Source organism: Pygoscelis adeliae, unplaced genomic scaffold (genome assembly GCF_000699105.1).
Source record: "Pygoscelis adeliae isolate BGI_AS28 unplaced genomic scaffold, ASM69910v1 Scaffold429, whole genome shotgun sequence".
NCBI lineage: Eukaryota > Metazoa > Chordata > Aves > Sphenisciformes > Spheniscidae > Pygoscelis > Pygoscelis adeliae.
In genome coordinates this window covers 288104-315061 of record NW_008825561.1, presented here as the reverse complement: position 1 = coordinate 315061, position 26958 = coordinate 288104, and the positions used below count along the sequence as shown (strand labels likewise).

General features: G+C 42.1%; 1 protein-coding gene across 1 annotated transcript in view; it reads left to right on the top strand.

Annotated features, from left to right (window-relative positions):
- Positions 1 to 2357: 2357 nt before the first annotated feature.
- ITPK1 (inositol-tetrakisphosphate 1-kinase) overlaps positions 2358 to 26958 on the top strand; it is a 126305-nt gene continuing 101704 nt past the window's right edge. Inside the window, exons 1-2 of the mRNA XM_009332382.1 lie at positions 2358 to 2416; positions 10693 to 10717. Of these exons, the coding sequence (XP_009330657.1) occupies positions 2358 to 2416; positions 10693 to 10717 (84 nt within the window). The remainder of the gene's footprint in view (positions 2417 to 10692; positions 10718 to 26958) is intronic.

The window sequence follows — 26958 nt, the reverse complement described above, 5'->3', positions numbered from 1 at the left end:
CTTACTGTAGGCTGAGACAGGTCACGGAGTCAAAATTCTTATGTGAGCTTGAGAGAGCAAGCCAGTTCACCTGTTGTCATCTTTTCTCTTCTGTTCTTTCCCTTTCCTCTTCCAAAAAAAAGACAATTGCTGTCAGTAGAGTTACGGACATTGTAGGTTAGCTTACCGGATGTGTCGCACTTCTTCAGTCTGAATTCTCCCTGTCCAAATAGAACAGGGAGGTATTGGGAAGGCTTATATGTAGGGCATGACGTAAATATATTTAATCTGAAGATCGAAATCTCTCTCTCGATAGGTAAATACAGCTAGATTTACATTATCAGCCCAAATCCCTGTATTGTTTCTTTAACCTTGCTTGGTGGCTGATAACAGTATGCCATTTGCATTAATACTGGTAAACCAATATTTGTGATTCGGACACCTTATCTACAATAATAGAGAAGAATCATTCGGTGCCTAAGTCTAAAACCACTAATGAAACAACTTTCTGGGTGTCTTAACGTATGTTGTGATTCTATATTTTTTTAAACAAAGGGAAAAATGTATGCTGTCCCTATGCAAACCTCATCTTGCCTTATAAAAGCCCCAGAAACCTTGACTATATTTGATTAACCAAAACATGGGAGGTAGCTGTTTTAATAAGGGGGCATTGGTGGTAGTTAGAATTCTGAGAGAAAGCTCTCTATAAAATATGTATGCAGGTTTTACTAGCCTTGGTGTACATAAGTTAAAAATTAAAACACGTATCAAACAGTAAGTAACTTCATGTTGGGTCACAATGAACAGTGAGGCAGGAGCCTAAAGGAAGCCCCAGAATAAACCAAAGCTTGCTTGCATCTTGCTTAAATCTTTTATTTCTGAGAGCTGCTCTCCTCCTAGATGGATATCTGTGAGAGCAATCTGATTTTGTTGGCCTTCCAGTACAGATGTGGGGTGGACCATTTTTTTCCCCACTCGCCTTGACAGCCTTGCCTATGTTGGAACAAAAAGATCTACTCTCTTCTTACCCCTGCTCTGCCCTTCTCGTCCTGTTTTTCTTTTCCAGTCAGAATGGGCCTACAGTTCAGTCTAGCTTTGACTGTAGTACAAGAAGATACCAGTGAGATAGCTTTAAACAAACCAGTTCAGGGTATTTTGAGAGCGAAAAGTAAAGTTTGGCTACAAACCCCAGAAGCTGCCTACATCCTCAGGCGAGCACTGAAGTCTGCAGTAAGCTGTGTGCTGCCACAATAAAATAGCTCTTAGTACCTGAGCTGAGGAGTTTAAAGCTAGGTGAGGCTCCAGTTTCTAGATAGATTTATAGGGAGGTGGGCAGAAGCATAGATGTATGCATTGATTCAACTCTCTATGCATTGCTTCAGCGCTTGTTAATTCTTAGTTCCTGTTGCAAAAGATGTGGTCTTTGACAGGAGGTAGACAGGCAGGAAGCTTGATTATCTTGTCTGCTGCAGTTCAAGGATTTACTGGTAAAACCTCGCTGTTCAAGAGTTGATACTGCTCAGAAGCAATGCAGAGGCCAGCATAATTATAGGTGGAGTTCGGAGGGGTAGTACTGCAACTGATTTTAGATGTGATGGTATCTCAGTCTAAGAGAATAGGCATTTGACGAATATTGTTAGCTAGTTTGGTTTGAGAACTGTCTGAGCATAAAGTTAGAAAGACCCATGCAAAGGTAGGAGGAATTCTGCATATCGCTGGACAAAGCCTGCTGAAGGCCATCAAAATGCAGATGGCATACAGTAGAAACGTAAAGCTGTATCAGTCTGTCATTGCACGATTTGTGTGCTGCCACCTCTCCCTGCCGTGACAAGGAGATTCCCAAGATGGTGATGCTTCGTAGGGGGAAACTTTAAGCCTGAACTGAACCTGCAGCCCTGCACTTTCAGGTTGCAGCACTCTTGTAGTTGAGTGTGCCCTTGTCTGTAAGTCCTCTTAGGAGCTTTGGCATAAGAAATCTATTAGCTGTAGCCACAGGAGCTTCAGGGTATTTCCTGACAGTAAATACCTCCAGTTAACTGCCAGCAGGGTCACTGAGTGTTTCTTTACATTTATTGCTCTTTGTTTGATGTGACTGTTTGTGACTGACCATCTTAATTTGTTGTTAACTTTCTTAAAATGGCATTGTTTTGGCAACCCTTTCTAATGCCATTTTGCACAGTTGCTTACCGTTACGTTGTGCTTTTTGAGCGCATGAGGTGTTCTCTTCTTTGAAATGAAAAAGGTGATGACTCGCATCATCTGGAAAACTGAAAAGTACTATCTGCTTATTGGATCCACTGTTGGCACAGGGGAAAAGTGGAAGTATCCATTTTCCATTAGCTTTCAGACTGGAGCAGTTCTAGCAGCGTTTTCCAGAAATGACGTTGATGAAATCTTCATCCGTTGAGTCAATGCGAGTTGTCATGTCGGTTTCAGTGTAGGTAGCTTTTCATGGCAGGTCTTTTGTTATGGTTTTATTTGCCTTACATTCCAATTTAGTACTGGAGGAGTTGAGGAGACACTAATATCTGCCTTCCCACTTCAATGTAATAGATATGAAGAAGTGGGATATAGTTTCTCCTGCAATTTGGCAATATCTGGAAAGTCAGAAGTAAACAAAATACCAATCTGCTAACTAATGTACCTCTTAGTGAATAGGGGATTGCCCTTCTTGTTCAAGTTGCGTGAAGATTCCCTTGATGAAGAAAATCTGCATACCTGATTTCTAGGGCTCCACTGGCAATGGAAAATGGAAGGTTTTAGAATCTTTTTTGCTGACTAGTGACTTATTCTGTGATTTAAGAGAATAACACGCTAATAATTTGTAACTGCTGGCTTAAATTAGTATGGGAGGAGAGTTGCTAAGAATAATATAAAACGTAGATTTTCAAAAGCTTGATTTCAGAGAATAAAATATTTAAGTGTTTTATGGTTATAGTACCAAGAAGTTTTATCAACACGTGCAGAAAACTTGTGCCTTGGTGTAACAGCTAATGGAATGTATTATGGCACTGGAGGGCAAGTATGCAATATTAAGCACCCTTCAGATTATAAACCTGTTAGTGTGCGGTTATTGCTCATTTTGTTTGTAAAATGTAAATATGTTCATAGGTTTCTAGAAGCCTCTAATAGCTTCTGCAGTAAGAGTTTAATATATATATATATATAAAAGATAAATACCATATCTGTCCCTGGAAGGGATACTGTCTTCTGCCTCGTGATTCTGCTGCCTATTCTCAGGTCTCTTTCAGTCATCACTGGTGCCTCCTGACCTTAGAAAGACTTTCGAAAGGGATGGGTCATGTGTTTGCTTTTTGCAGAGGGTCATATTAGCACTGGGGTGACTGGGGTCATGGGGAGACAAAGGGAGCTGGGAGTAGAGAGGACGTGTGCTCTTTGCAGTGCTTAAGGAAGCAAGCAGTTTATTGAAGCCAAAGGATGACGCTGGAACAATTTAGCCTGCAAATTTGAAGGAGACTGACCTTTGGGAAATTAATGTCTTGTAATGGAAGATACAGTGCCAGAACAGCTTGGTTTGAAGATGGTTTTTAATAAGTTTATAAAGAGATCACATGGTGTGGCTGCCTGCCATAGCTGGGAACTGGATCTGATAGTGTCTGGTGGTGTAAGCCTATGGCTGAAGGCTGAACCCTGCCCAATTGCTTATAATTGTCATCAGGTACTAAATATGTCTCAATGTCTGGTAGGACGAATAACTCATTGCCTTTAATAATTTTTCTGTGCAGCTGTTGATCATTTCTTCTTCCCACTGATGGCTCTTCAGTTTGTTTTTTTTTTTTTTTCTCAAAAGACTGTGGTTAAAGGTTTTGTGTCCCTGGTGGGAAAGCAGTGAGTATGGGCTCCCAGAACCTGGGGTCACTAGTTCCAAGAAAAGAGTCTGGCAGAACTCAGCAGCACTGATCCATCTTAAATGCCTAGTTTAAAAAGAAAACAGGTCCTTTTGAGTTTGTATTTACTGACTTGATAGCTTTTATAACTTGGGATATACAGATCTTATTTCCACAATGCCTGTTTTTTAATGTTGAGACTGGTAGCCCTGTAATGTTTCATTAAACCATTACTGAAACTTTGTCTTAATATTTAGTGACTAAAGGCAGTTTATGTCCTCTAGTTACTGCTTACAGTGTCTGGTTTCTTTCTTTCATGGCTTTTTCCTCCCTGCTACTTTAACCTCTGAAGTCATGATGCTGGATGCTTGACTGTCATTGCTCTTGCAGGGTAAGGGGTTAGTGGGTTTCTAGCTGGATCTTTGCTGTGAGATGATGCTGGTGAATGTTTGTGTGTGTTGTGGTGGGAATTTGTGGCATGCATTGTGGTGCTGCAGGTGAATACCAGAGTGATGCCGCTGCCGCCCTACCAAGATCCTCTCTTATTTTCTAGTCCCTTTCAGGGTGCTTTGCTCTGATACAGCACTCTTAAGAAGCACTTTTATAGCTGTAAATGGGATGATACAATGCTTTGAAGATGTGGAGAAGATCAGATGGTTCTACCAAATGTCATGTGTGAATGGGGTGGAGGTGTGAAAATCACTTATGGTGGTGTAATGTCTGATGTATGAGGGCTCCTATTGCTCAGATCATTCCCTTTTTATAAAAACAAGGAAGAAATGCACAAATGTGGCTACTCTGTGATTTTTTTTTTTCTACTTAAAAGGTCGTCTGTGACAGCCCGAAGTCTCATTTTTTTTCAGCCCATCTAAAGAGCACTTAGAGTTTTAAGTGAGACCTTTTCTCCCCTGTACTACATTATCTGTTCCTACCAGATTATAAAGGTGCACTTTATTTCCTTTCTTCTTTGGCTCTATGATGCTTACAGACTGATAAAATTGAGGACTCCCTCCCCCAAATGCCAACTTCTGATCATTTCAGTCATAAATCTTTCCAAAATACTGATTACTGAAGGGGAAAAGCTTGCTGAAAGGTAAGAATAGTTGGATATGAATTGGTAAAATTAACTCTCATTAATCGCCTGCTTGATAGTCTGTGTGCAAAAAACCAAACCACAAAAAATCCCCATGTTACAGCTGAGTCTTGCCATGTTTCAGATGTACTCAGTTAACTTCTGTGTGCACTGATGGCTGCGGATGTGAGTCGAGGCCCCCAGTCAGCGAGCACCCCTGTGTTGGGGTTGCCACTTGGTTGCTTCCCTGATAGACAGTAAGGTGGAGTCCATCAGTGATGAAGAATAATAAAAGCAAGGATCCTCACAAATATTTACTAACAGAAATGCAGGGTATTCTGATGATAGAAAAACTAAGGCAAATGAGCTGAGCTTGCCTTTGTGCCAGGAGGAGAAACGGGCTGTCCACAAGGTTGCGGATGGCCAGTATTGCTGGTTTTCATGCTTTGCTTTGGTATTGCTTGCCCGGTGCCTTCCTCCATGTCTGATAATTTCAGTGTGGTGGAAAGTCTTAGTGGCTGCAGGTTTTTGCTCTGATGCATTAATATTTATACAACTCCTTTGATGCCAATGTATTGCTTTTCTGGGAAAATGCTTTTATTTTTTATATCAAAGCAATACATTATTATTATTTGCCACTTTTTTACATGGGAAATTTTGGAGGTGAAACATTCTGCTGTCTGAGAAGATGAACTTCATTGCATGCACTAATAACTTCTTAGGCTATTAAAACAGATACAAAGAATGCCTTTTACTTTTGAAATTGTAAATTCTGTTTGGCGTTTTTCAATCTGTCACTCAGAGCAGACAGCAAAATATGTTACTTAATTTAACCATGACTATGATATATGACCTGATAGTAATTTTCTCTTTTAACTCTCATTCACTATAATGTTCAGGTCCTAGATGCTGTGGGGAATTAGTCCAAACTGTTTACTTTGGATGGTAAAAAAAACCAAACCCAAACCCAAAAGCCATTCTACATAGTTTGAGGCTGTGGTAAAACATCAATTCCAAAACACCGATTAACGTGCTTTTAGTAACTTGATATTGAATTCTCTAAATCCATACATCGTTCTAACTTAAACATGAAGTCAACTTGCATGGTAATTATTTTAATTGTTATTGCACATGGTGAGGCTTGCATTATCCAGTAGAGTTAGTTGTCCACTGGTTTCAGGTATAGCACTAATAAGTCATAACAAGCTTCTGGGTTTTATTCGGTATTGCAGGCTAATGCAGCGGTAACTTAAATGTTTCTGTTTTTCCTTTAAATCTTGCAGTGTGTGATTCAGCAGAGCTGTGTGCTGAAGGAAGGGAACACGCAAAGCACCAGTCAGTAATTTGTGCTGCACCTGAATAGGTTTCCGTAGCTTTAGGCATACTATGCCAGTTGAAGACACTGAAGCTTTGCTGTAAGTTAGGTGTTTAGTTTTATCACCTTCAAACACTTTTCCCCCTTCTCTTTTCTCCCAGAGGTTTTCTGACATGTGCTAATAATTTTTTTTTTTCATGGGCTGATGATTGGAGTACAAGATCCCTGTCTAGATGATCTTTGGAATGAAATGTAGTTTAAAAATAGTGACCTCTGGGAATATAGTTTAGAACTGACCATTTTTCAAACATCTGTTCAATGAAAGCGGGCAGATGCAGTCTCTCTTTGACCCAGTTGTGTTGCCCCTTTGGAGGGAGGAGGGAAATACAGCTAATAATGATCTTTTTCCCCTCAGAAAAAGAGGCTTGCTGTGGGTTTTGTATAGCCTATTGCCAATATCAGGAGGCAGCCAGGCCAGCTGGGAATGAGAGTCCTTCCCCTGGTAGGCTGTGGCTCGATTTCAAGCTACATGGGAAGAAAGAAGGGTCATGGACAACACCATGAGGGACACAAGAGTAGTGGTCAGTACTCTAAGTGAAATAGCCCCCCTGGGAGTCAGCACCTTTGAAACAGGCATTGGTACCTCTGGAAGCATTCTGCCTAGCCTGGACATGTTCTTGTATCCCTCACTTAATTTTTTTTTTAACTGTCTTGTTTGCCTGGCTTGTCTGCAGAATTTGCAGTGCTCTGTTTGTGTCTGAGGCACAGTCCTGTACCCATGCAAGCATCTGTGCTTTGTGTTGGGAGAGGAGTTTGTCGTAGTATCTCGTGTATGTTAAGTGTATCTGCGGTGTGTATCTTGGCGTAGCTTAATGGAAAGCCTGTCTTCTGCTAAAGAAACAGCCCAAAAGAACATACACCAAGGCTGTGGGATGTATTTTTCTTAGTAGCTTTTTAAGCATCATGTGGAGGAGTGGTGGCTGGTCCATGGCTCTGTCAGACTCCCAGAGCAGTTAATTCGGCAACCATCTTGTCTCCATCTAGTGTCCCACACAGACAGGCCCTTGTTGGGGAATTGCTTGTGGCCCACAGCCTGCTTCGTTCTCTCTCTTTATTTTTTGAGGGTCCTAGAGTTTCTCATGTATAAGATCAGCGTTTCTTTGGTGCCTGTCCCCAAGCCCTTTCACATGTGATGTGAGGCAGTTAGTGTGGATAGATGGTATTGCATGCTTGGTTGCATAAGGCATGTCTCGCTGCCCTGAGCCTGCAGCTGTGACTTGCCCGGCCAAAAAGCCTGGAGTAAGGAAATGGCTTAGGAAATCTTCGAGGCGAAGAATCAGCTAATGCCAGAACTGAGGTGCGTGGTTGCTTGACATCCTGGTTGTTTGGATACCTTTTGTTTTTAAAATAACTTAATTTTTTTAAAAAGCTATTTTGGTAGAGGATTCTTCCCAAATTAACTAATCCTCAAAACATGCATGCTTCTGTGGTTTCTGGTCCCCTGGGCTTAAGTATAAAAAGTTCTCATGGTTTCAGGTAACCGAAAGGGACCTCCCCCCCCACTTCTGAAACAGGGGAAGACCCAGCGCTACAAGTGAACCTTGGTAATCACTTCCTCCTTCCGGTAGCTTTTTAAGCATGTGTGACATTATACCCAACAGCAGGCACCCCTTCTCTCCCTGCTTGTGTGCTGGCCTGGCTTCTTCCCTTCTGCTGGGGCAGCACAATTGGTTTCAGCAAGTCCCAGTAAATTTGCAAAGTCTATTTTGGGGGAATTATAGGAGACTTCTGGACTGATTCTTTCTCAAGTGGGTTTGGCAACCGGCTTGCAAGTATTTTTCTTCTTCAAGTAGAACAAAGCTTATTCAGTGTGTATGCAGGCATGGCGAGAAATGCAGCCTTTGCCATCAGTCTCTATTCTTCAAGGGGCTCTGGAGCAGTCCTGTCTGAAGCCTGGTGTATTTCAATGGCAGTTTTGAGTTGCTCTGTTTACTCCAGGGCAGACACAGCAAAAATGGAGCTGGTTTGGTTATTTTAAGTTTTAGCTTACAGTACTTGGAATGCTTCTGAGTAGGCTGCTCCCCTAATTTACAAAAAAGCATTCCCCACCTAATATTTCTTATTTATCTTGCTTAGCTGTGTGAAAATCATTGTTTCATCAATTTGGCTATTAACTCTCTCTCTACGAAATTCATATTTCTTCTCAAAACATACTTGGAACGCATCTGGCCAGCCTCAGTGACGGTCTGCAGCAATGCTTCCCACACCGTAATAGCAGTATATTAATCACCCACCACTTACAGACTACTGTTATCTGCAAGAGGGCTTTGAAATTCTCTGCAAGAGGTGCTTGGTTTCATTTTCTTTTTAATTTCCTTGCTGAGCAATGACGAGCTCTCTGTTGTGGCTGTGCAGTGCATGCTGCTTCTAGGCCAGAGAAACTCCAGACTGGTAGAGTGGAAAAAGGGAGCAATTTGTGTCATAGATGCTGACTGATCGCCTGTCCCTTTGGGCATCTTTGTAATGGCCTCCCAAAAGAAAGACTTACTGTATTAGGCAGAAAACTGGAGGAGCCATTGTGTATTCAGCAGTGTGCGGCAGTTGCAACTATGGACAACAACACAGACACTCTTAGATAGAAAAGCATTGAGGGCAGAGTTAGGCAGTCCTGCTCCGTGACCTCCCCAAAAAGGGTCTTTGGTTTTCACATAAGGGGTTAGTGGGAACGAGAAAGAGAGATTCCTGTCTTGTGCTTGCTGAGGCTTTTGATTTTCAAGTTAAATTTCCTATGTCTTCAAAATGAGGAGAAAGTTGTAACATATTTAAATAGCCTGCATATATTGGGAGAGTGGCATGGAGCTTTTTTTTTGCTTTGTGCCAGGGATTCAGTTCTGTTCTCAAGACTAGAGCAGAAATGGTTTGTTTTGCTTGATAACTTGTCAAATGCAATGACTGAGCATTGTCTGGCTGCATGTACCTGAATCTCAATTCTCATACCAGCAGAGTAGATGACTGCCTCTACAGATCTGCATAAATTGGCTCTACCAGTTGCAGCTCTCAACATTTTGGTGTATAATTAGTAGGCCTCTCCAGTCTCTTATCCCTTGTGTTTCAGGATCACTAGAACTATTTCCCATATGGCCAAAGCAGCATTCAGAGGCTTGGGCATTTCTGACAAACCCCAAGTATTTGAACTCTGCTCTTGCAGGAGCCTGCAAGAGTGACTACAAGTCTTTGAACTGAAGTCCAAATACATGTCTAAACCATGGGGCATTGCACTCTCTGGTGTCCCCACATCCAGACTGCCCACCGTCTAGAACGGAGTATCACAGCACGCTGTGTCTGTCTCCCTGGTCACATACCTGGGTGTGTGTCCCTTTCTGCTCAAAGGAAACCACAGCACTGGGGGCTGATGCACGCACAGAGTCCCATCCCAGCCCGTAGCTTGATGCTTGCTCGGGCTGGGGCAAGGGCGCATACTCGCTTTATGGGGTTGAATCTGTACGTGTTTGCTTGCATGGCTGCTTGTGTAACGTACTAGCTTTTCTTTGGGCACAGCTACAGGGTGTAGGGGTTGTTGCCTCTGCTGAGGCCAGCACAGTTAGGTCCATCTGACACAGTGCAGTACCAATCACAGCTGGAGTTCTAAATAATTGTGGTTTTGAGGCACTGCTTCCAGAATGAAATGTCTGTCTTGAGCAGTGGATCTATGGGGATGTATCTGCGATGGAGTTGCAGCAGGATGACACATCTGGGCAGGGTGCTCCAGCTGCAGGGCAGTCCCTCTGTTGTGGACCTGACCTGTGCCTGTCCCCTTCCTTTGTCCCCCTCCCTGCTCTGTTTGCAGGGCTAGTCTGTGGAGCCAGCCTGGGTATCTTTGTGTTTGTGATGAAGACAAGCCATGGGACAGCTTAAAAGTTGCTTGGCAAGCGGAGAACAACTGATGCAAGTCACTGTGTGTGTGTGTAGCTCTGGGAAGCGTTCTGTGTACCAAGATGTTGGGGGTAGAACAAAGCTGTAAATAAGAGGATAAATGGCTGCAAGGTGCTGTGTTCATTCTCCCTGACATTTATCTCTGGCTCAAAATCAGAGATCTGTCAAGCATGTAGAATGTGCTGTGGTGCAATTCGCACACTCTAAGAGCAAAGTAGAACTGACTAAAATTGAGATGCTCCCTTCCTAACATCACCCGCTTCCTACCTCTGCTCACCTGGCAGCTGTATCAGTCCCAGAGGTGCAGCTGCTTAGTATGCATCTTGGGTCACTTCTGAGGCCATGATTCAGAAGCTGCTGAATTGCTTCCTAGGCAGGGAATGGAACTGAAAAAGTGCTTTCCTGAATTTGAATCCAGTTCACTACTGCAGATTTTTATTGCTTGCATCCTAGTATGAAGCAAACCTTTTCCAATAGTGTTTGTTTTTACATTTTCCCCATGTTTCCAACATTAACCATTCCTTTTTTTTTCTTTTCTTTTCCAGGAAAAGAGGAGTAGAAGTAGTACAGGTGAGTAAAAACTAAATTTGACTTTTTTCCCCCTCTATTTTCTTATAAAGAAGGTTTACTGATTTTAAATGCTGTCATTTAGATGTCAACACGACCCGGGCTTAATTATTTTTCTTTCTTTTCCATTCAATTCTCTGCTATGGATACTGTTTTTGGAAAAAGAGGATCCCCCTTTTGTGAAGCATGTGTTGAGCCCATCTAGTCTTAACTCAGCAGGTGCCCTGGTGAAAGTGGGAATGCAGTTAGGCTTTTCTGTCTGTTAATTAAGAAGATCTGATAGTTGGTTAGGTGATGTTAGTCTGTGTTTATTATGCATTCATGGACAGTCAGGCTTAACAGAAACAGGAGCAGGCCTTTGAAAAAAAACTATGGCAGAAGGAATGTTCTTGTAACCCAGTGAGCAGAGAAATGATACTAAAGTGCCTTCAAGTTGTAGCCCATCTACAGATAAGTTCAGGTGTTAGAATCGTAGAATCATGTAGGTTGGAAATGCCCTTAAGATCATCGAGTCCAACCGTGAACATTGGCTACATTTACTCTTTCCAAGGTCTGAATGGTCATATTTCACACAAGATGTTACTTAAAGGATGATGGCAACTTGGGAAAGGAATTATGTTACCCTGACAGCTGTAACATAGAGCACTGTAGCCCTAAAAGATCAAAGGGGAAGCATGCGCTTCCTTCTGGCTTATTTCATGTACTTAGAAGAGCTGTGTTTCGTAGGTTTCACTCTTGCTGATGCTTACCTAGTGCTTGTTTCGCACTCTTAAGGTGGTCAGTGTGTTCCTCACACTTGTTTTCTCATATCTCAGTAGCAGAGATGAAACTGCCTCAATAGAGAGGACGGAGGAGAGAGGGGGAAAATGGGGTGTTAGCCACTGATAATTGAGGCTGCTCTTAAGTCCATGTGAAAGGTGCTTCTCAACACCAGCAGGGAGTAGGAGAAAAGCACTTTAAAAAAAAAAAATTGAAAAATTAGGCCGTGTTATTTTAAAGAATCCACTATCAGAAAAGGCTTAAAAAAATTCTCATTGCTAGTTAAACTGAAGAATATGTCTTTCAGGTATGTGTGGCTGTCTGAGAACTGCATGGTATTACAAGGAAGAAGGGCGTATACTGGCTGCATTTAACCTTTCACCACTACAGCATCATCTTCCTTACTTGCACCTCCTATTGCTCAGGTTTAAGGAGCACCTTCTTTTGTCAGTTGTGATAATAGCATCTCCAGATTGATAAATACAAACCAGCTTTTGTGAAGCACAGCTTCACAAGCAGCACAGAGTGAAAGCTAGCCTATATTTGTGTCACTGTCTAGGGGACACTATTATTTTAATAATACCCCAGTGTATTACAATCCAATGTCTGCATTTGTTTTATGTGCCTTGTGCCTGCACTGTACATTTAAGCAGCAAGGTGCTCATATGAGATGAATTCAATGATGCACCGATTAGCTGAGCAGAGGGCAAATTCCATTTTACCTTGTGGATTAAAGCTGCTGTCCTTCCACGGGTTACCTGTTAGTCTTCTGATGTTTGCGTAGCTTAATGGCTAGTCATCAGATAGATACAAAATAATTGGAAAGGATTTCTTTATTGGAAGAGAGTTTTGGGAAACATTTGGACAGAACTAGACAGGACTTTGTGTAAAAGTGCTTCATGGTCTCAAATTTCACAGCATAGTTGAGATGTCAGACTAACCTACACTAGGAATTTGTGCCCCAAAGGCATACCTTGAACACTGATGCCTGCCGCTCTGCTAGAGCAGGATGGATGGCTGTGTGTGATCACCCCTCGCCTATCATGTGCGTGTTGCTTCATATATCCTGATGCATGTACTTGTAGTCAGTAGGGGTTGTATCAGAAATGGGCTCTTTCCCCATCCAGCATTACTAGAAAGCTTTGCTTGAGTCACCTTATATAATCCATCCCACTAGCCCTGCTTCTAGGTGGAGGATGTCTTGGTGTCAATCTGCTGGGCAAAGTTTATTTGACAGAGGGAATATTGTTCTCATGTGTTAAGCAGCAGCGTTTCTTTGATTTGTTTCCCCTTCTCCTCCTTAAAAGAACCTATCTTGCTCAAGAGAAACCAGCTCTTATGCCTGACAATAGACAAGTAACTCAAAATACAAAAATACACAGGCTATTTATTTTCTTCTTTACATAAATTCAGAAATTTTCTGAATGTAAATGTGCTTTCCAGTAATAAGTAGTGAGTCGGAAAGTAAGGTCCAGTTACTGGCTTCCAGATAGCAAGCATGATGGACTGGTGTGTGCTGACTTCTGTGAACAGACATCAGATTATTCTTTTCCAAAGATGTTGCACAGGAGCAGGAAAGAATTTCCTACTACTAAAGGGAAGTCTTCGAAGTCTTCAGATAAGGACCTGTGTGACTTCTGTTTCCTTCCTGCAGTGAGGTATTAGGATGGTCCTCTATTCTTCACCTAGACGGATGAAGTCCTCTTATTTTGCTTTCTTAGGGCTAATTGAGCTGTACAGATTATCAGCGAGCTGCTGCTAGACAGCAATTAAGATTCTGTGACTTGTGTTCAAGTTCTGTGTTTTGTCTTGTCTCAAACTTTCAGTTCCAGCAGAAAGAGTGGTTCCAACTTTCTGTTTTTATTGAGTGGGGAAACATGCGCATCCTCCAAAGAGAAATAATGGAAGAATAGGACTGGCAGTGGGATGCTAAGCAGGCATGCTCCTTTATCCAGCAGTAAGACATTATTCAAGCATCACATTGAAAACAAAGAAAGAACCTCTCAACTTGTGTGGTGATAAGTAATTGTTTTTGTAGAAATACTGATTAAATTCTAACATAATGAGAATTCACTGTGAATTCAATACACAGGAGCTGAAATGTGTGACATTATATAGTACAACCGAGTAACATCCATCAAGCTATCTGGCTTAAAAGATGGTACAGTAGATGAATCAAATAAAAAGCTTTCAAGGTTATGAAATTTCCAAAGACAGTATGAGTCTGAGCCTGCACCCAAACATTTGGGAGCATGAATGGGTTACCTCATTTCTGTTTTTCCAGTGGGCCGTGGCAGAACTGAGTAGTAGCATCTTTAAGGTCTGGCAGTGTTTTGGATCTAGATTTGCTTTCTGTAGCTTAAATCCAAGTCAGTGGGGCAGCTACAAACCAGTGTTATATTGCAAGAAAAAAACAAATGTCTTCCTGGCTTTTAAATATGGGCTCTTAACAGAATACTGTGCTATATCTCTTACACAGGTCATTTGTGGCAGGTCATTTGCTTAATTTTTTTTAAGTAGGCATCACCACAGTATCAGGGTGCTTTTTGAATTAGGGTGCTTACCTGTTTGTACCCCGTGAGGTAAGGAAGCGCTCTTGTTCCTGTTTTGCAGCAGGGAAGCCTGGAGGATGTATCCAAGCTCCTATAGGGAACCCGTTGCTGTACCAGCCCCAGTGCTGTTGGGAGCTGTGCTGCCAAACCTGCACAGCAGGAGTTGCAGCTGCAGCTGTCTCAGCAGGGATGTGGGCCACGCAGTGCCTGGCATCAGGACTTCCCCGTGCTGCTCCGTGCTGCGCAAAGAGAAGGGAAGAGCAGGTGAAGGTGGTCAGCAGACCTGGTGTTGCTGGCTTTCTTCCAGTGAAAGACAGCACCGATTCAGCTGCATTTAATCTTAAGGCTGCATTTAAAGTATTCTGATTGTGATGCTCTTGTGGTTCCTGTGGCAGTTATGTGCCTCCCTTTACAGGGAGGCAAAGAGGCAGGCCAGTCAGAGCTGTTAGGGGGCTTTCTCGGTGTCCGAGTTGCTCCCTGTCATCCCCTCCTTTTCTTGCCAGCTCTTCCAGCCCCTTGCAGCTGCCTGCTCAGCTGGAGCGGCTTAAGCTGGTGGCCAGAGGATGCTCTGAGCAGGTGACAAACATGACTGAAAACCTACCCGTCTGCAGGCAGCAGCTGGCAAGGCTGAGGCAGGGCAGTTCTTGCACTAGCATTGGGGTGACTTGCCAGTAAATGCCTATATTGAAGCATTTCTTAATAATATCTTTCATCACCTTTCAGGGGAAAGACTGCCTCTGAAGTCATGCAGTGGTTGTCTGATGAGACATTTACAGTGAAAAAAAATTCTATTTTTTAACAATGGAATCTAGCAAGGAAGGGTTTTGGGTAGTTTCTAAAAGGTAAAGCTGTTTCTGATCTTTTTTTAATAAAAACTTGGTTTTGTTCAATTTCATTCCTCCATCCCCAAAATTAGCATAGGGCCAAATTTAAAATTGCAAGTTGACGGTTCTTCTTTAGCCAGTAAAGTATCCAGTTTCTTATGACTTTGTATGCTGGTGAGGCAAAGAGAACATCTCCATCTACCTTGTTTTTCAGGAAAAATCTGTTTGGCGTAGTTTGAAGATTGTAAGATTGAAAACATGTGCAGTGAAGTGGAAATCGTCACAAGTACCTCTGATGGGGACATGCCTTTATTTTTGTTTCACAAGCTATGCAAATCCAGAATAATTAGCTGCAGCCCTTTTGGCTTCTGACAAATTGCCAGTTCAGGCTTTATGTGACAACGTTTGGAGCCTTCGTATTTCTCGCAACTTCAAAGCCATTTCAAGCACTTCCATGCCCAAGCTTTCCTAGGGCTCTCACTTGCATTTTTTAATTTTAAAATAGCAAAGGTTTCCTCTTTTCGGTGGGTATTTTTGGTTCGAATGAACACTAATGCTCTCTTTTATCTTAGAAAGACGTTCTAGTCAGTTGGCTATAAAAGTGGGATTAGTCATTGTATTTCAGGCTGCACATTTTTTAATAGCAGTGGGATATGGAGGACAACATGTTTTTGAATGTGGAACAGCTGATTGTAGTAGTTACAATGGTCTCGGCTGCTGGTTTGTTTTTCCTTTTTTCCCCCAACTCTCTGGGAATTGAGATATTTGAAATCTTTTACTTTGGAGAAAAAAGCTGTCCTTTGAGCCGTGGGTTTTACTGAGGCCTGTGAAGGAGAATTGAGGGTCCTCTCCCCCCCTTTTTAATTCTTCAATCGAAGTAAAATACCAATGACAACAGTTTCCACTAATTGTTGCCAGGGAACTGTTTTTTTCCTTGAAATGTGGAGAGGTTTATTTTCACATGAAGTATTGATGGAATAAGCTTGGAACAGCAGTGTTCTAAGTGAGAAAAGGAGCTTATATATATCCGATAGCATATACAGAAAGATGTACTGGAAAGCTTCCAAAGCAAGCAGGGTTGTTGAGATGTTAGAGAGTTGGCTCTCTAGTACAGGGAGAAGAAAGTTTATTTTCACATGCATGCCAGCCCCTCAGTAAAGTGCGTGTTCTCCTGAGGATGGCAGTCAGCTTTGCCTTGAATGCATTTTTGGAAATGATGCTACAGAAGCTCTCCAGCCCCGCCCCTGGTCTGCATTGTGTTAGGTACTTTGCACATGCTTGAAGGTGGGGGGTTGCTGGTTAAGATCTTGGGAAGATCCTGATACTTCTTAGCTTTGGTGCTACGCAGAGTGTGCTAAGCACAGAAAGTGAGGTCTTCCAAAAAAAATGTGATAATCTCAGCTTCAACCCCAGAAATAGCAGGACTGTGGAAGAACAAATCCCAGGCAGAATCCTCTCGCTGGTCCTTCTCAGTAGGGAAGATCCCTCTATGTGGGACCTTCTTGGTACATAAGAAGCAGCATTGTTTTTTTTTAGGAATGAAGCACAGCTTCCAGTGCAGGGAGAGATGTTTCTGGCATGCTGCTGTATGTTGCATCAGCAGACTGGTCAGTTAGGTACAGCGTGGCCCTTTCTGGTCCAGTGGGGAAGAAGAATAAATACACATCTTGGGGCAGGAAAGGAAGAGAAAACTACAGAACGTTTCCACCATGTGGATTAAGCAGATTAAATAAATAAGCACTTATTCTTAAAAATTAGGCAGGGTAAGCCAAACAAATCAAAATGTATTTAGATCTGATTTATTTCACTCTCGGTGAGTGAATGAGAGAACCATGAAGAAATTTTTGTGGCTCAGAGAGAGTTTCTTACTGCCTGGTTTGACTGCTTTCTTTTGACTGTGAATCCCAGTGGCCTAGGAGAGGTGTGGGCTCTGCAGTCACTTGCAGAGGTCACCTGGGTGAGTGAAAACATTACTAAGATTTAGAAATCTGTAACTAATGTGTAATGAATGGCTGTCAGGTTTGAGCTTGTATTGCTTTGGCTCATGGAGCCAGCTCTGCCCAGCCCCTTTGTCTTCTCCTGACTCCTTGGTATGTAGTGATGAGGCAGTGATTCCTAACAGTGCTAAAGGCTGGGAGTTGGGATGTCCTGGGTGGAAATCCAGTCCCCGTGGGACATCTGCCAAAGATTTTGGTGACTATAATGGGACTGAGATTGCAGTGGGGAGTTGCCTCGCTTTGTCGCTTACTGCAGGCACTTTGGGCAACTCCCTTACAAATTCTGCCTCTGTTTCCTAATGAAGGTAATATTCCTTGTAGTGGAATGTCATTTAAGTTGCTTTGAGATATCTGAATGGTGGAGATGTAAAGTACGATGAGTGTGTAAAGGAAAATGGGACTATTAATGGGAGCTGGTAATTTCTGAAGATTGCTGTTCTTAATATTCTCTCAGCTATCAGCGTGTAAGTGTCTTCCCAGATACTTCTGTGAACTGCAAAGCTTTATAAATCCCTCCTCAAGAAACAGAATGGATGAAAATAAGACCCTGACAGAAATGCTGGGGAATAAACCATGGGAATATTTGCGTTCTTTTGGCTAGGAATATTTTGCAGCATACAGTCCTGCTCTTTGCACAAAATGACACTTAGACATTGTTTTTATTAATCATGATTACTGTAGTGGTGCCTATGGGCCAACAAAGACCAGGCTTTAATTTTGGGCTGCATTAAACAATAGGATTATTTGTCTGACTGGATGCAGGTGTTGTGATATGGTATCAAAGCAGGACAGATGGGGTGTGTTTGGAGACATGAAACTCAGGAAATGCCTTATTTTAAAACCAACCTGTCTCATTTGCAGTTTGCTGAACTGCAAAGTCTGTGCTGAAGTACAAATATGCACGTAGCTCTTTTGACCTTTTCTTCTGAAGTTTTTTCTTGGAGTAGGAAGGATGGGGAGTTAATTTGATACAGTGCCAAGGGTGACTGTACTTCTGATCCTAGTATTGAGGTGTCCCCTCCCAGCTGAATGCCCCGTCCTTTCTCTGCTTTGGGGGTGAAATCATGCGATTCTCCTGCTCAAGCAGAGTTGCAAGCTCATTGCTGTGATGGCAGTTGTAACATTGTCTTCAGTCCTGGGGTTTTGTTCCACAGGGACAATGATGTTACTTTGGGAACAGTGACAGGTATCTACCATAGCTCAGACTTGCTTGCTTTGAACCAAAGCTTTATTGAGAGAATGTCATCAGGACAGTAAAGGAGACTATTTATATGCCTGCCTTCCTCAGTGAGGGTGCTGGTAGGTCTGAACTTCCAGAGGACTCTGCAGAGGATCAGTGGAGTTTGGGGAGGTCTTTTTAGTATATGTTGTTGACTCTTCCTTTCTCCAGCTTCTGCAGAAGTTACTCCTTTGATCTTAGCTGTGACCTGAGATAATTGTATCTGGAGATCATTGCATGCTTGTTTGCTCTTCTGGCACTTCACAATTAAATGACAAACATATTCATATCACAAGGTTGAATGTGGTTCCAGTAAAACCTGATGCTTAAAGACATTAGGCCCTAAAGTTTCTTAGGTTTTCCTGTATTTGTTCTTTAGCCTTAAGTTAGAGAAACTCTTAGCACATGTACTTCAGCTGCCCCTATATAAAACAGGGCACATTCAAACACAGTGAAACTTGGAAATGTTTTCCTGAACCTGATTGCCTTCATGGAATTATAGCAGAAGAAAGCAGAGTGGCTTCAACTTAATTAGAACGGCTGAAATTCCCTTCCCCCCCTTCCTTTTTCTCCAGCGGGCACTGTTTTAAGAATGATGTGTTTTGCTAGAAGGAATATTTATCATTCACTTTAACTCTGCATTTCTGGTGAAAGGAGTACATCTGTTTCTTCTTTTCTTTGGCAACAGCGTAGACCTCTTTTTGCTGTATGTCTAAAGGTAGGCAGATCAGACAGAAAGGGTTTGTGCACATGCTGTAGATTTTTTTTCTATGCCTTTCGTTGTTATTTTGCAATATCTCTCATATTGACCTAGCATATCGATGGAAAACACTCGTGGACTTTTTGACAGTTTATTTTTAATCACTGTCTTTGTCTAGTTTTTGAGAATACTTACTGCTAAGGGTAATTTTGCACTGGTACCAAAAGCAGTGCAATTGATAGCTTAGGGTGGGAATTGTTGAATGTAGGATTTCAGTCTGAGGACGAAAGGAGAGAGCCAGGAGAAATTTAGATGATTACAAGCATAGTTTCTCCAAAGTGAGGTAGAAGTGGGTTATGCAGAAATGTGTGTTTCTTTAACATAAGGTCACATTTATGGAAAATTTGAGAGCTGTGGTATTTTCATTTTGTTTTTATTTTTTCATGCCTCTTCCCTCACATGACTTGTCAAAAAGGAGACTGCTGCTGCAGCCTCCTAGATGACATTAGTGTGGTTCGCTGCTGGCTATGCCAGGAGCAAGGGTGGGCCAACCACAGTTAATAAATGGATGGAAACAGTCATTGTATAGCTAAGGGTATGATCTGCCCTAAGCAGTCCTTTAGCAAGTGGTGGAAATAGAGTCCCTCCTTTTGGAAAGCTCTTTTCAAAGAGAAGATTGAGGGCAGGAGTTAACTTTCTTCCCGTAGACTGGGGGAGAGCTTGGAGACAAGCCTCCTCTGGAAGGTTCGTGTGAATATATCTCTGTTGCTCAGATTTATACTGGGGATGATACCATTAGTATATTTAAAGACAGTGGGCTACTGACATAGTAATGAATCTGTATAAATTCCAAAACCAGAGGAACCACAAAAGCCAATGAGCTTTGTCCATGCAACGCTACGGGGCAGTTTCATTCATGGCAGTCACAGCCTGTGCTCTGCTGTTTCCCCTCCTGCTCACCCGTCTGTAGTTTTGTGGTTTTGTTCCTAGGAGGCTCCGTATCCAGGTGCACTCTCTCTGACTCCTGCACATTAAAAACAAAGCAAACCCAAGCCTGCCTTCAGTATACAGCGTAGATTTGTTACTGAAATGGTGATGCCGTAGTACATTTTATTTTAATTGTTCTCTTCTTATGTTAAGGTTATTTTTGTAAAGGAGTCGAAAGAATTAATTGTTGCTCATATTATAGATGAATAAAAGCATGTCAAGAGAACTTGTTCTCTGTAGTTTTGCTTAAAGTTTGCTTGTTGACCTGTAGGATCCTAAGGCAATGCTATCAATTAGCCAGTCATTAAGATGTCAGACATTTCAGTTACGATAAAAAAAACTTAAATCAAACTGTGGGTGCTGCTCCTTTGTCTTTGAAAAATAGCACAACAGAGATTATGAGCAGGAGAGCAGAAACTACAGCTATATACGTACCTTAGACTGCTTCTGTCACTGCTAAGCAATGGACTTACCTTGTACTATTCTTTGGCTGTTATTTTAGGATCCAGGATAGTTCAGTGTCTTACTTCAGTTCACTAATCATGTTTTCAACCTGAGGTTGCTTCAATAAATTATAGTTGCCTCATTTAATTTCCCAACTGGCATGCTTCCCTGAATAAAAGGGGGTTTGTATCTAATTTAAAGTTGCTATACATGTTAACTTACATGTATATTGTGTCCTTGTTTGAGTGTTTATCAGGTTATTAGTAGTTAGTGAAGACCTTTTTTTTTTTAAAAAAAAAAAATATTCCTCCTGGTACCTTGCCAAAGTGCAAACAAGTTATTTACAGTGCTTTGACAGAATCTTCTGAAGATGGGATGGAAAAGATGCCACTGGGACTGAGCTAATACTGTAAGAGACTGAAATGTAAGGGAAACAACTGTTGCAGAGGAATTCTTGGCCGACTTTGCAAACGGAGAAAAGCTTTTTAGCTTTGTTTTTGTAGTAAATTGTTGACTGAAGCCAAGAGCTTCCTTTACTCAAAGGTCTAAGTGCATCTGAAAATGGTTTCTTGTACAAGAAGCTTCATTGCACAACTCTGCTGTCCTGTAACCTCAGCAGCATAGTTACTGTGTTAAAATTGTTCAATTGATGGCAAAGATTAGAGGACAAGGTAGCTGCAGTCTGTAGAGAATTTCTGTTGATTGCAGAGAGATCATTTGTATTTTAGGTTAGCTTGGAAAATGTTCTTTCCTGTGACCTAGATGAGCTTATCTTGTAATACCCTTTCCTTTATGATAACATCCTTAAGTGGCTGAAAAAAGAACGGCAGCTATAAAGGGCGAAACAGAACTTTTTCTTTATAACTTTAAGTACAAAGCAGTTTGAAATGGAGTCAAACCAGATGTTCATGAGCCCCCTGTGATGACTTGCATACCATTCAAGGCCTTAATGGCTGGTTATCAGTGAACTAAGTGACTAAAAAGGAGGTAGAGATAGCATTTGCTCCCTGCTGGTGACAGATCCTCCCACCCGTCCCTGCTCCTGACTACTTTTCCACCTCTGAGCCAAGAAGGGCAGGTTAAAGTTGCTGGTGGGTTTCTAACAGTGGCGCTCCTGCATTGGCCAGAGGACCTTTTTCCTGCCAGTAAAGTGCGTGCACCATCCTCGCACTGCTTTCAGTTCCTGCTAAGTGACGAAACTACACCCAGTTGTGAGTCTTGCCTAACAGGTGTGTTGAATGTTCAAGTTCTCTGCTTTCTTTTGATAGATGCTGTCATTGCTTATCTTAGATTTTACAGCCTGCTGGGTCTCTTCTTACCTTCTTCAGCCTGCTTGTATGATTAGATCAGTGCATCTCTAATTATTTCTGTGCTTCCTGAAATCTGGATCTTTTTGACTGAGCCTGTAGAAGTGGATGCACCCAAAAGCTGTGTTGCCTTTGTGAGCACTGTGTGCTGCATAGATGTGATAGTGCTGTGCCTGAGCTGGTACAGCTGGTCTCTGGTTTGTATGCAGCTGCTAGGGCCAGAGCATGTTCAGTCTATCCAGTACGGTCCAGGCCTTGCAGTGCCTTTTAAGGGTCGGTTGGTGTAATGTCTTTTTACTAATTTAGGGTGGTCAGCCCTTTGTACAGCAGCTCAGTGGCTTCTATTTACCTCTGTATTGGTATAGAGTGGTCCGACCTCAATATAGCGCAAGGAAGGAAAGAGGATAGCAATACACCCTGATGGTGGGCGGGTAGTTTTAGTTTGCATTGTGGGAAGTTAGAGAGCAAGTGGAAATGCGCTTTCCCAGCCGTCTCCAACTTCTGCATTGTCGAGTTCCTTTTTTCTTAAATGGCAAAGTGCTGACTTAGACACTAAGAAGGTTTAAATGATGTTTTCAGCAGGTGTGCTTTCATCACACTCCTGGCTTCTGTTATTAAGTCCCTGCTCTGCCAACCAAGGTACAGTCTTGGGTGCAAGGAGGACCTCTCCAGAGGGTAATGGAGGAGGGAGTGCCTTACCCAGAGGTTGCCCCAGGGAACCACCTAGAAGCACCATGCTTGCAGCGTGGCAGTGGGAGAGCAGTTTGCTCAGTTTGGAGGGACTGAGGTCAAACCAAAGGTGCTTCTAGAAGGCAGGTGTAGCCAGCCCACTGCCCTTGAGCCTCCTGGGACTTTGAAGCTGTTCTCACACAGCTGCTAAGCCATGGTCATGACCCAGGAGTTGTGGTAGTCCTGAATCAGCTGAGGTTATTGTGGGGTGTCCTGTGCTTTCTTAGCAGCCAGAAAGGGGTCTGTTGTGTGTTTCTGTAGCGCTTGGCTCTGTGACTCTTTTGATGTGTCCTTTTCAAATCAACAGATCTGGCTGCTTTTGCCTTTTCCTTACTGCTGAATATTCCCAGTTTTTGAGGATTGTTTTTTATAACTATTGTCCAAGACTCTCCTGGAGTGGGTACAGCTTAACTCTGCTTACAGCACAAGTGATTTGCAAGTAATACTATGCTGTCTTTTTTTGCTTTGTGTAAGGAATTGCAATGTAAATGCTGCATAATCTTGTATGAAAAATAATCTGTCCATGGAAATGCTGTCTTGAAGGTCGTCTTTGTTACTGCCCAGATACGTCTGTCTGTAGCCAAGTTTTGGTGCAGTAATACCATCAAGTTAATGTTTAAAAGAAGAGCTAACAGAGTTTACTTCATCTTCAGTAGATAGCAGTACCAAGAGTAGTTGCTGATGATTGGGAATTTTAATTTCTTATAAATTTTCTTAAGATTGATGTGCTACAACTTTATTTATTGAATCTATCAGGATTGTTTATGATTTTGTCTCAAGAACTTCGTGTGTTTGCAGAGGATCACTTAGCAACAGCTTATGGCACAGTGAGGTTGCCTGTGACATGCTCATGCTAATAGGATGAACCATAAAACAATGAGGAAACACCCAGAAACAGCAAGTAAATAGAAATTTAAAGCAAAACAAAGCAGCTCACTTACTGAAGAGTTCCATGTTTCTGTGGGGCACTGTTTGTAAAATTCTTTGCTTTTCAGTCTTGTTTGTCATCCTGATCTAATGATACTGTCTGCTTCTGTAGGTGTTCATGGGATGCCTGCAGCTGTTGTAATGGAGCATCTCCTGAGTATTTAAAATAGAAGCAACTATTTGATATTAAAGCAACTCACACTTTAATCTGTGAAATCTTTTTAATTAGTCTTTCACCAAGTAATAGCTAAGGAATAAAAGTTCCCTGGAGGGGTCTGGGATCTAGACTGATATTCCACCTTCACAGCTCTGTGCTAACGCTGTAAGACTCTGCTGTTTCTAATAATCAACATTTCTTTTCCTGAGAGTGGTGGGGTTTTTATCTTGTTTAGGGTTGGGGTTTTTTGAGATTGAGAGGGATTATAAGTTCAAGTCTGAATGTCTGCATATTTCAGGCCATTTATTCTTGTATATTGATACCAATAACTTGCTTGACTTAAATGACTTAGCTTGTACTGGAAGTGAAAGCTGAATGCAATCAGAAACATTTTCTTTTTTAAAAATTGTCCTCAGGGTCTGAGGTATGGACAGTAAATATATGGGAAATGCCCCACGTCTGTGTTTTGCAGGCAACAGTAACTTGACAGTAACATAGCTGACATTGTGTTTATGGATCTTATTGGTTCAAGGGGCGCGTAGTAGGTGGGGGAAATGCTGAGTGTGGAAAGACAATGCTTTATTTTTTTTAACTATTCTTTCTGATTCTGGGATGTGGGCTGAAGAAATTCTACTGTTTCTTGAGCTTTTCAAGAAGAAACCAAACTGCAATATTTGCATTTACGTCTAGTGTTATCTGAGTTTTAAAAGAGTTTGGGTATGAATCGAAGTTTTAATGGAAAATGTGAGATTTTGGTGAAATTCAGTTTGTTGCTGCTGGTATTCCTGCAGTCACTTCAAATTCTTAGTCCCCTGACCCTAGAATCTCGTGTCTTCAAGGAGGAGAAAACAGGGAACATTATTATTTTCCTTGGAAAATACCCCATGTAAAATACACTCTCGTAGTAAGGAAGGTATGAAGATACAGAGCTGAGCATGAGCAGTGATATTTTCGACTAAAGAGGGAGGCTGACTTAGTGAAGGACCTCAAGTCTTTCCTCAATTGCAAACTCGACCTGCCATACAACAAATGTGTAAGTTGGAACAGTTCAACAAGAGAACAGTCTGCTGAATTATCTCTCTCAGTTTGCAAAAGCAAAACTGTGTCTATAATACGTTTTAACACTGAGGGGCTGAGATCTTTCAGTGTAGCATACTTCACTGACTTGAAGGTTGTCATGCTGCACGCTTACTTCATCTGTAACACTACAGATGTTGAAAATCATACTTCACTGTGTTGTCAAGGTAGTGGGTTTATCCAAGATAAACCAACTATAAGGAGGTAGGGCAAGGTTATGCCTTTACACATGCAGTCTGGTTTGGGCAGGGGTGTTGTACGGTTTGTTTAACTTGACGGGGTAGGTCATACCAAACCTGTCTTGGTTGTCTTGTTCTGTGCGTGGCATGAAGAGATTATCTAAGGTTGTGCTGTCCTTTCTGCAAATGCTTGCAGCAGTCAGGGATTTGAAGAACCTACATTTGATGGGAACGAGAAACCATTAGTTGTGGCTAGAACTTTCATCTAAGTGCCCACATTGCACTTGTTTACATTTAAAAGCACATACAGTGTTTCCTGTCATTTCAGTCTGGTTTTGGGAACTATATAGCAGACTTTTCTCTCCTGTCTGATTTCTGTGCGAAACAGTGGACACCTATCTACTGTAATATCCATTGCCTCATATGTTTGTCATTTCACCTATTTCAAAAGCTGTGCATTTGACCAAGAATAAATAGGTAAAAGAATAAACTCTGTACAAGCTAATTCTAAAACTAAAGACCATTAAAATAGTATTTGTGTATTTGTTTTATTAAGCCTAACACTAAAAACATTAGATGATGCTTTTCTATGTGTTGTAGTTTTGGGATGAGATGCTCAAAACAGAGCAATGGCATGTCTACCAAAAAGTTCAAGTCACTTAATCTCCATGCTGAAAGCATGTATTTATGTCAAGGATACATATAGCTTGCCAGTCATTGGTTTGCATTTTGTCCCTTATTTTATAGAGTCTTGCTTGTTCATTTGTTTAAGCTCTGCGTATGGAACTACGTTTGAGCTGAATGTTTCTGCAGTTAGCATAAGCAGGTTAAGCCTGAATGACAGAGCTTTTGAAGAGCAAGTTTCAAACTTCAAACCACTCTTCGCACTGGCTCTGTATCCTCCTTTGTTCCCCTTCACAGCCCTTGTCTGGGCTGTGGTGTTCAGAACAGGCTGTACTGAAGGACGTGTCTTTGGGGCCTGTCCTGTGCTTGCACTTGAAGTTGGCTGGAGACAAGCCAGCTCTTCATTTTGAGGTTGCAAAATTGTGCTAGCGTGGCAGAGGACTGGCTTTGTTTCTCCATGGGACTTACTAGCCTCCTGAGCCCCGTGCCACATCAGTGAGGCTGGGCAGCATCCCTGTCAGAGCCAGGTTACATCTGCTCTGGCTGTGCAAAGGGAGGCAGATTGTGCGTATTGCTGCCTGTATGTGGTCACAGACCTACCCACAATCTGTTAATCCATACAAGTATAGCATCTGAATGACTGTTTATGTAGAAAGAGCACTGGTGATGGGAAGCCTCCTGCAGCATGATGAACTGTTAGGACAGTCCCCTCTAAACTGCTCGGCTCCCTTCTGCTCCTTGCTAGCTGTGTACCAGCTTACACTGCTGTGTTTGTCACACCTTGTTTCCTGCATCAAGACAGGCAGAAGAGTGCTTTGCACCTCGCATGTTACCTGCAGCACATCCTGGGTTATAAGCTATGGTGTTAGCTGTAGCTGAAGGTGGAAGCCTGAATGTTCGAACACTTGCAGCCGTGTCCCACAACCAACCTCAGTGTGGAGTGCTGCCTACTGGGCCGCTGCTGAATGCTGAATTACAGCCTGAGACTGGCTGTAATGTTCTGAAAGAAAAATGTGGCAGAACTAATGCTGCCAGCACTAAATTTTCATGTGTTTCACCAGATTTTGAAAGGTGATTTTTTAATTTTTTTTTAATGGCATAGAAAGTGTAGTTGGAACATTAAATTTGCAGGCATTGCAATGGAAATTAGCTGATCTAGTTGAGGGAAAATAATCATTAAAGGATGCTACTAGGTATCAAATTAGCTTCAAAGTTAGTTGAAACTATTTAAAATAATGATTTTTATTATTTTCACAAAGGTAAGTATTTTGGCAGTTGGTTACGATGGAGGTCATGGTGAAGGGAAGTTCTGTGGCTTGGGCTATAGGACAGGTCAGATGACCATAGTGGTCCTTCTCGTATCTGAAATCTGAGGGTAAGTTGCTAAGTAATGAGCCTGCTTTTCAGAGGTGCTGAGCAGCTGCTATTAAGGTTCATGGAAAATGCCAAATGCTCCAGCTGTTTCCTCTGGGTATAAATATGAATGCAGCAGCCCACTCTGCGTTTGCACACACACTTTTGTGTGTGAGTCCCGTTCTGTCTGTCCGTCCCCACCCCCCGAAAAAAATCTTAGCTGAGAAATTTTTCTGAATGAATTCCATTATCAAAGCTGGCAGGTTTTCTGAACATCTTTACTGTTGCACTGCTTGTATTTGGGTTGCTCGAGACCTCTTTTATTATTTAATGATGTAAACGTGCATGGGTGACTTCTAGTTTTGGGGTACAGAAAGGCAGAGCCTCTCAGGTCCCTGTGCTGCAGCTA